This window comes from Syngnathus leptorhynchus, chromosome 12, assembly GCF_054491065.1.
Source record: "Syngnathus leptorhynchus isolate UIUO chromosome 12, UIUO_Slep, whole genome shotgun sequence".
NCBI lineage: Eukaryota > Metazoa > Chordata > Actinopteri > Syngnathiformes > Syngnathidae > Syngnathus > Syngnathus leptorhynchus.
The window spans coordinates 5,814,444-5,824,480 of NC_141206.1; the positions used below are offsets into that span (position 1 = coordinate 5,814,444).

Sequence of the window (10,037 nt, forward strand, 5' to 3'; positions counted from 1 at the left end):
TGATCAAAGTGACTCCTAAGACAGGTAAAAATAAGTTTCTCAAATTTCACCATGACATTTATGAAATATAAGTGCACATTGAATAGATTCAAATGTCTGCTTTTGTCTAAAGTTTTTTTTTCTTCTTGTCTATATATAATTGTAAGGGCTGCATTGTGTTCAAATGTGTACAACGTTCCAGAAAATAGATTTTGTGAATCCCACAAATGAGCTTAAGTGACATGCTCAAAACTGAAAGGTCAGTCAAGTGGAGTCGGGAGTAAGGGTAAGTCAATTTCTGTTTTGTGTGTACAATGTGTGTTTTTATAGTAACTCATGAAAATAATTTAATTCATCAAAAATAATCACTAACTAAAATAAGAACTGGTACTTTTTACTGTTTTTTTTTTAACCATGCAAGCCTGTCGTTGATAGTTTGCATCATTGATAAATTCATATATGTACTATACTCAAATCAACAAATTTAGCATCTCATTAAAAGCAAAACCACCGTTCAAAAAAATAATTAATGGAAATACTTGACTTGATTTTATTGTCTGTTTCCTGCATTTTCCCCGAGACACGCCTCACATGAGGTACCGGACTTTCCAAGTGAATAAAAAAAGCATATGGAAAAGATATTTACATTATTAGGATTTATTGTCAATCCACTCCACCTTTGTCATTACTTCATAGGAGATTGCTCCCTGGAGTTCTCCTCCACATAAGAAACAATATGCTCATTTATACAGGAATAACCTTTTCTTTTCTTTTTTTCAAAGAATATTCAATATTAATAATATTTGCATGGATTTTCATTCTACATTTCACTTTTGTTTCCCATACTGCATTTCTGTATGTTTATTGATTAGGATTTGGGTCGTGATGACTTTGTAGGAAAAGCCGTTGAGACAAAGTCCGGAGTGTGTGCTTTCCAAAATTTTAAAACTGACCCCAAAAAGCAAAATTCAGACTACTGGTTGTTATGTCACATCTTTCCTAAGTTGGAAATAATTGTTCCCAATCGGTACCCAAAGCTAATAAATAATCGTTTAGTTTGTTTTGTAATCCACCTCTTCATTCTTTTGGCAACTGTTATATTAGCATGCTGATGACCAATTCCATCTTGGATTCATCACTTTTTTTTTTTTTTTTTCCAAGACTTCACAAACAATTTTTTTTTCTGTTTTCGAAGAACTGCAGAACGACTTGTCAAAACTATTTCATAACAAAAACATAATTTCTGTGTGTGCATTTCCCCTTCGTTTAAATGAAGTAGGCATAAATAGAAAAACAAAGTCATCCATCAACACTTTTAAGACAGAAGGGAGCAAGCATGTCGAGAAACAACTTTTTCTGAAGTCATCTATCACAACTTCCAGACGCCGCGTTGAACTGAGCCTCACAGAGATTTTTCCAGACCGACAAACCACAAAAATCTTGTGACGTCAAACACAATTTTTTTTTTTTTTCTTCAATGCTGTTAATGACAGTTTGAGCGGTTTATATCCTGTTCCCCTCTGACTCATTGATTTGAATGAAGACGATACAATAATTATTAGTGTTCTACACCTTTTATTTAGTTGTAGTTTCCACAAAAAACACAAAGGGGGTAAAACATGATGGGACATCAAATATTATGTATGAATGTATTAGGTGATTCCATTGACATATTTACACCTGAGAGTTTACCTTTGTGGAATACACGTTCAAACAAACAAAAGCATATAAAAATAGAATATTTACCATTTTTCAGGCACTTTCATAGTGGCAGTGTTTATTTGAGTAGACTAACTCAATTGTCGTTTTTAAGTTAAGTGGATAAATGGATAGAGAAGAAAGGCTGTCGTTCAAGTCAATACTGTTCTGAATCAACGTTTGGTTCCAATTGTTTACATTGGGCCAATTTGGTTTAGTACTTTCCCAAAACCTTAAATCCAAATCTGGGCCAACCCCCATTTCCAAAATGGCAAGCTAAAGTAAAAGCCTCTAAACAAGATTAAGCAATAAAATGTACATTGCAATGTGCTTAAGTCTAATATCATGAAAAGAAATTAATTGCACATAAGCCCTTGTATTATACAAAACAATAAATGTTCCCTAAGCGTGCTTCTATCTGACTCGGGGATTCATCAGTAGTCCTCGTGGCTAGGCCGCGGTGGCGGGCGGGATGGAGGCGGAGCTCTACATGGTGGCAAACCCTGAGGCGGCGGCGGCAGCATAATGGTGGGCGAAGGTGGCGTGGAGATGGAAGGCAGAGTTCTACAGGGAGGGGGCGTGTAGGAGGGTGGCGGAGGCGAGCGGGGCAGTGGCGGCAACGTGGCGGTGGGTGAAGAGGCAAAGTCGTCAAAGTCAAAAACGTCCACCGACGGCTGACGTTCTGAGCTGTAGGGCAGCGTGTAGATATGCGCCGAGGGGTGACGGTAGATGGGGTAACGAGGTGCCGGGTAGGATTTGGTCCGTGTGAAGTTGATACACTTGCCCTTGAATCACAACAGTGGCACAATTTTAGGGGATTGTTCACAGTATAGCCCGACAAGAAGAAGAAGAAGCAGCTGCTGCTTGACTTGACACATGGAAAGTCACATAAAATGCCTTCGAGAGTGAGTGAGTGTCTCGGAAGAAGAGAACATTCCTGCCAACTCCGCCACACTGCCGACGGGAACTGGAGGAACCGTTTTTGTTTAATGACTTCTGCAGACTAAAGTGCTCCAGAGGAAAATCATTAAGCTTTTTCTTTTGTATTGATATTAATTAGCTGTTAGCCGATTCATGGTAACATGCGGTCAGATTTCTTTCCAACTTTTTATTTATTATTATTTTTCCCCTTTTGATAACACCTCACCTTGTCTCCGGGATGAGGTCGCATGATTGACACTCTGTCATATCCTCGTCTCATGTAAACCCACAAAGCATCCAGTTTGCCCTGTAAAAGATGACACACATTTACAGTAAATTGACAAAGTGTGTTCAAAACAACCCTGTAAATCACAATCACTCTGTTTGCTACTGTCATGACATTACTTTGAATCTGACTGGCAACTGCTCCACTTTTTTTTTTAACTTCCAGATGTCCCACATAGCAATTTTGATTATTGGCATACGTAGACACTTTTTTTTGTTGTTAGGTTTAATGACAGCTGCTGATAACAATTCCATAATTTAGGAGTGAGCTCAGTTTACGTCTGCTTTTTATTATAGCTGACTGATAAGGTCCAAAGGACATAGTATTAACTATTTCCTGGCAACCAAAATACATTTGGCCTGGATTTAAAAAGGCATTCCAATCCTTTTCAGTTCCTTAGCCATCCATGTCATATCTTTCTTTCTTTTTGGAATCAAGCATGAACAGAAACAAGGCACTAAGTCGACAATATTTTTTTTTTTGTACTTGTAGTCTAATATTTTGGTTTGATTATCTAGCGATTGGGAAAATTATATTCAATTGTGTACTGTGCATTTAACAGCAGCCTGAGCTAATTTGAGTACCTTGATGGGAGAATACCACTTGTGAGGGTGGACGGGTCTTTTCATTTGGTAACGTGGTCGCGATGGAGGTGGCTCAGGTTCCTCTTCGGGCATCACAACTCGAGCGTTCTTGGCTTTTTCCAGCTTTGCGCCCTCCTCGGTCGAGCCCTTATCACCCCAGCGGACCTGAAATAAAAAGGAGGGGGATGAGTTAGCTATTTTGGTTGTACAGTACAGATCACAATTCGACCAAAGAAAACAAATTTTAATGAAGAGTGATGTCAAGGTGACCTTGACAGTCCATTACGCAAACTGTACAACTGCCACAAAGAAGTCATGAAAACTTCAACCTGGCAGAAAAGCTTTCAAACAAAGACTTGCATAGTTTCCATCGCTCTGTTTGCGAGCTTCTAGAAGACCGGACTCTCGAGACTTCACCCCACACGTGCTTTACTGCTATCTCCTTGACTTTCATCATGGACTGCAGATGTGAAACGTGAACCTCTTTAACCTTTTGGCCACATTCATTTGTGCAGTTCAAGCGCTTGGCAGTTGAGAGACAGTCTTGCTGTCAGTGGTTATAAAGCAGAGCAGTCAGAGGTCATCTTTTTGACCTTACTGGCAATGTGTTTCGTTTTCCTTTTTTTTAAACAAGAAATAGTTGGTAAATGCAGACAGATGCTGAGAATGCCAAGGACAGAAATTAATTTAGGCTTGTTAATAGGTCATGTACTGCATTTCATTGGCTGTAAGCAGCATGTGATGACATTGGAGCAATCTGATTGGATATTGGCAATGTTGTGTCAATAATTTTACCTTTCTATTAAATATTGTGGAACCAAATGCCTGATTGGATCAGCTTACAAGTGAGGAAAACTGGCATCAAATTATTTGAATAAAATGCTGGAGGATTCATTGAAATGTGGAATTGTAGAATGAATAGGATGAGAGCAGCAAGAAAGTATGATGAATATGGAAAGAGCAAATGTCAGGACTGAGGTTAACAGTCGGAATCCGTTGGGATAGCTGAAAGAATGACATGCGTTGATATAACGTCATCCTTAATTTGGGATGCATCCCTAGGAAAATGTGGAAAAAGTCAACTCGGAATGTGAAAAATGTCTCCCAATATGTTCTGAATAAATGGAAGATTTTTGACGTCATGTTTGGAATCGGTTGAGAAATTTGAATGGACAAGGTTAATTTTTTTTTAAGTGTTTCCATTCATTTGGGTCTCAACAATGTGGATTGTCCAATGATTGTTTTAAGTACCTCCATCCTTTTAATGCCTCCAACTCCTCTGCCTCCGTAGTATGAAGCATCCACGGTAGGCCACCTCTTCTTGTGAAAATCGTCCTCGTCGTCCTAGACCAAAAAGAAAACTTGTTAGCAGGATCAAGCTAAAGTCATAAATCCATTTTTTAAAAATCACTTACAGAGAAGTCGTCTTCTGTCGGTGGTGGAGGTGGCTCATGAATAACCTGCATGTCAATAATAAAAAAAAAAAACGGGAGTAACGTTGGTAAACACTCCACAGATAATATGAGTGTACCTAATCATGTGGCCATGAAGTGTAAATCCATTATCTTACCACGGTGCAGCAGAGAGGCCAAAACCACCACAGAAGAAGAATGATAAGCAGGAGCAGCAGGATAAGGAGAGCGATGGCTACAAAAGTGCCGTCAGACTGGCCAGAAAAATACATTTATACATTGACGCCATTATTTATCTTTGTTTACAATTCATTGCAGTCATTTTAGGGAGCTGACTGAATGAAAAATTTACTCACACAAGTGACAGCGGTAATTGTGACAAAGCTGGAGATAAAACTCAGGCCGTTGTTCATGCTGACATGAAGCGTGGCGGCCCTGCGGAGAGAAAAAAAATAGATTAACGCCGTCGTCTAACGGTTTTGGTGGTAGAACCAAGCCCTCCTGTAGCTGCTTTTAATTTAGTATTTCACTTACGTTCCTTCTTCTTCCAAAATGGGAGCTGGGCACAGCAGATAGGTGTCTTTCACCACCAAAGGTCTTTTCACTGAAGTACATAAAAGATCATCCCAAAGTTAACAGATGCCTTTCTGAAATCATGAAGCCATCATGAGTTTCAAGGCTCAGCACATTTTTTGGGGGAAAACTAAAATTCCTGCACTTCCTCACTTGCAAGTGAGAAAAAAAACCCCCAATGAGCAGTGCTGTGGTTTATTTACACTGGCTAAGACGACGAGTGTCAAATGTCCACGCAAAAACGCCGGCTACTCCTCGTCGATGGGATCTACATTCCCTTCTCGGATATCTGAGAAGGCTTGAGCTTTAAACCAGCTGATCCTAGGCAGAGTGAGGAGGTGCTGATGTGGTATTTTTTTTAGGGGGGGGGGGATTGGAGTCATTGCATGGCTTCAATTTCTGTCACAATGAGGATTTTGGCCGCTGAATGGTATTTGAAAACCAATTTTATTGATTCAGTTCTATTGTTAGCTTGGGGAATTTTAGCTCGCTCAATTTCTTAGTTAAGGACGGTCTTTGTTGACTCACTTATTGTTTAGCTATTTACATTTATCGTATGTAGCATGCTTCACTGTTTCTTCCTCATTTTAGTTGAGCTGTTAAATTGATTCACACTCACGTCTGTATAAGGACTCAGCCGCGTGAAACTTTAAAGTGTCTCGCCAAACTCCTGGGAAATCTATCTGCCACTTCTTGGTTGTTTTCTTTTTAACCAGACATTTGCTATGCAAGGAACTTTGGCTTGGTTTGGCTCATCATGGCGAGGATTTATATAAGACCTGCCTAAAGGCGTTTTTTTTTTTTTTGGGTGGAAATTTTAGCTAGTCTGAGCCAAACCATTTTGCACGTTTAGGTATGGTCTGAACCCGCTGCCCTGAAGCTCATTAAAAGCTATACCGTATTTTCCAGACTATAAGGCTCACCGGACTATAAGCCGCACCTTCAGTGAATGGCCCATTTTAAAACTTTGTCCTTATATAAGGCGCACCGGACTATAAAGCACACCATTAATGCATCATGTCAGATTTTTAATCCAAATCAAATCATTCTCAATTTTATCTTTTATATTTCAACTTCAGACACAACAAATTACTTTATAATCACAAAATAATGATCCATAGTCTTTTTGATTCATGATTCATAGTCTTCAGCGGGCCACTTATGATTGATTTCATGACACAATGCTTCGAGCCAGTTTAAATTGAGGAATTTGGTCCATATATAAGGCGCACCGGACTATAAGGCACACTGTCGGCTTTTGAGAACATTTTAGGTTTTTAGGTGCACCTTATAGTCCGCAAAATACGGTATTAGACACGCCCAAGATGTGTGTGATTTGGAGCCAGGTACTTACTAATAGTCACTGTGTCGTTGATGCGGAAGCTACAGAGGACTTTCTGAACGTCGCGGGCGTGAAAGAAGCCGTTTCCTTTGATTACCACCTGAAAAGATTCTGTAAAATATCATCAAAAGTGATTTACTTGCTACAAGTGGATTCATGTTTTCATCCTGCGTCATATTGGCAGGATTTTATTCCTTCTCACCATGCAGTCTTGTGTATACTTGGTAGATTTACAATGAGAATTGACTTTGCGGATATCCAGACGACAGGAACAATATTAAGTGAATCATGAAATCCTAAAAAAAAAAAGAATTGGAGCTTTACCTCCTGCACAGATGCTCGAGGGCTCAACGGCCAGAATCTCAATGCATGACCTCTTGAGGATCTATAAACATAAAACAGATCAAATAACACAACCAGAAATACGTCCGGTGAAATAAGAGAGTCTGCGATGTGACTTATACCGAGTCAATGACAACATGCAGCGCGTGAAAACCGTCGGTCACGGGAAAGACGTGGTCCTCGCTGTCGGCAATGGTTGACAGCTGTGGAGAGATTATGATGATGATTTTTGAGACTTTTTTTTTTTTCATATTTCATATGGTCCGGCTTGTTCACCTGGGTCTCATTGAAGTCTTTCACTCCCACACAATAAACAGTGGCACCCAACTGGCGCGCTCTGCCAGCCTGAGTTTATGACAATCATCAACAAAAAAGAGTGGGGTCAAAGGTCAGATAACTAAAAGTGCAGCTGTAGGGTGCAAACAATGCACACACATTTCAAAAATGGGGCGAGATGTTAAAAATCAGTCATTAGGAATTTTCTAACGGACTTTGCTAACCACAAACCTAGCAGTCTTAACACAGTATAAGTTTCTTGCCTCTCTTTGAGCCAGATCGAATTGATTTTCCCTCAATTCACCATCAGTCAAAGCAATAATGACGCTGGCTGTCCGGTAGCCTAAAAACAGAAAAAAAATTCATATTAGCATAACAATCATCTGCATTACAAAAAGAAGCAGCTAAATTTTTGGTTCATTTAGCTATAACTGATGAAAAGTGCCTGATTAAAAAGCAAAACTCACCATCCCCCGCGCTGTAGTAAATTTGCTGACTGGCCTAAAAGAGAAGTCAGCAGAAGGACATTTAAACGAAATTTACTCCAATGTACGGTTATCAGGATTGTTTCATCTATCGAAAAATAAAAAATCACCTTTGACAAACCACGGTCCATGTTAGTGTCTCCACCCGGGTGGACCATGCTGAGATTCTCCAACCCGGCTCGTATTTGCTCTCTGGATGGAGACCAAAAGAATGTCAGAAATAAAACACAGAGGCCAAATTAAAAAAAAAATCAACAATTGAGTTGTCTAATGTAGCACCTGTCTTCTGTCAGCGGCATGAGAATTCGTCCTTCTGTTGAAAAGACGATAAAAGACATCCGTAGCTGAGGACTGACAGTAAATAGAGATGGTTAAACACTTTTTAATTTCTTCCAGCACTTTTTTCATCTGAATAGTTTTGCCCAGCCTACCTGATGAACTTGTAAGCCAGGTGGTCCACAAAGAAATAAATTTCATTCCAGTAATGTCGCACACTTCCAGATCTGAAAATATGGAGGGCAAAAATATGATCAAGAAAAACATGACTTTGATGATAGTTGTTGTTTTTTTAAGACTACATCCTGATTTTGCATAAAAAAATAAAAAAAAGTCAGTAAATCAAGTGCAGCCTCTTTCCGCTTCTGTTTTCATTTATCATACTGTGATGCGAGTCTCGGCGCCGGCCGGCCGGCCAGCGCAGCCAAAACGTTCTTTGGAACAGCTGGCTCACACGGAGAAAGGGTTCGCTGGGACTAAGACGCGTGGCTGCAGTTGGACAACACAAATCCCCGTCCTGGGTTTTTATGAGCAAATGAGCATCTTTGATTCTCATTGCTTTGTGCTTTCTAAGACTTTGCTCATAGTGCTGTTGATTGATTTGCGAGAGACGTCCAGAATCGAGGAGTGTTTATTTGACATGAAGGCATTCATTTGAGACACACATTTCTAATTGTTTTTTTTCTTAATCGTAAATATGGGACGTTTAACATTTTGATTGTCATCTCCCTAATGGAGCTCAGAGAAAAAATGTCATCAAATGTCATGTCATTGACATGTTAGCATCAACAATTGTGTCCTGATTTCGATCTGACCTAAATAATATAATCGAATATGCTGTCATATGATTCATCTGACACGACTTGTTTTGATTCGGCTCGACTTGCTGACAGTTAAACGGAATAACTGAAACGTAAAAACCGACTCTCTCAAGTAGATGGGAACACATAAAAAAAAAAAAACGCTGACTCGTGCATATTTAGTTCACATTAGATATTTTTGTTTATATAATAAAAAAATTCATATATAGACTAAGACACTTAAAATTTGATTTATGTTAGAAATGCTGACAAGTGTTGTCTTTACATCCCATCACTAAGTAAGAAGTGAAACACTCACTTGTCTAAAACAAAGTAGAGGTCAAATCCGCCGTAGCAGGATGACCCGGCTTCTCTCCCATCATGGCTCTGTCCCGCAGTGCCGGCCACCAGCGCCACCACAACAATCCCCACTTCCACGCAAAGTAGAACCTGTCTGCACCAGCACCGGGACATTCCTCGGAATTAAAAAAGAAAGCTTCGTCCTACGTACGTATAGCTTTAGGAGAATGTAAACATGAACGCACTCCAGGTTTTATCTTTCAACTTTAAGCACGCACGCAACCCGTCATGCTGTGAAAGTATGAAAGCGTCTGGAGTCGGACTCTCATCTCCTCAGCAACAGATGTGAGCTGGAAGAAGGTGGAGTGAACACTTGGCTGTCCTCCTTTTTCCTCCGCACACAATCCCGTCAACAAATAAGTGCCATAACCTCACGCAACGTTGCATAATTCTGACACATATTTTATCATGTCGTGTGAAGTTTAATTTTGTTGTTGTTTTAACAATATTGCACAAGGATAATAATTGGTATGGTGAAAAAAAAAAAGGAGGCAAGGGATTATTTACTTTTTTCAAGTTGTTTTGTATTTATGGCCCATAATTGCTTTCCCTGCAAATACTTATTTGAATTATGACTAGTGCGTAAGAATATGTTGTCACATGACACAAGGCAAGCATTTGTACTTACTGGTTTTTATTTGATTATTTCACTTTTATAGCTGCGATGTTTTTCTTTTTTTTATCTGTTAACTGTTTGACAGAT

At 39.5% G+C, this 10,037-nt stretch overlaps 1 protein-coding gene across 1 annotated transcript; it reads right to left on the reverse strand.

The window, feature by feature from the left end:
• Window positions 1–2,056: 2,056 nt before the first annotated feature.
• antxr1b (ANTXR cell adhesion molecule 1b) lies at window positions 2,057–9,463 on the reverse strand. Its single transcript, XM_085925645.1, has 18 exons — window positions 9,294–9,463; window positions 8,330–8,401; window positions 8,178–8,249; window positions 8,009–8,090; window positions 7,881–7,914; window positions 7,677–7,756; window positions 7,414–7,482; window positions 7,260–7,340; window positions 7,120–7,180; window positions 6,808–6,906; window positions 5,415–5,484; window positions 5,237–5,315; window positions 5,039–5,134; window positions 4,884–4,928; window positions 4,720–4,812; window positions 3,469–3,633; window positions 2,825–2,905; window positions 2,057–2,462 (listed from the first exon to the last, which is right to left on the reverse strand). Exons 1-18 carry the CDS (start codon window positions 9,446–9,448, stop codon window positions 2,112–2,114), a joined length of 1,785 nt encoding a protein of 594 aa, XP_085781771.1. The 5' UTR covers window positions 9,449–9,463; the 3' UTR covers window positions 2,057–2,111.
• Window positions 9,464–10,037: the final 574 nt, after the last annotated feature.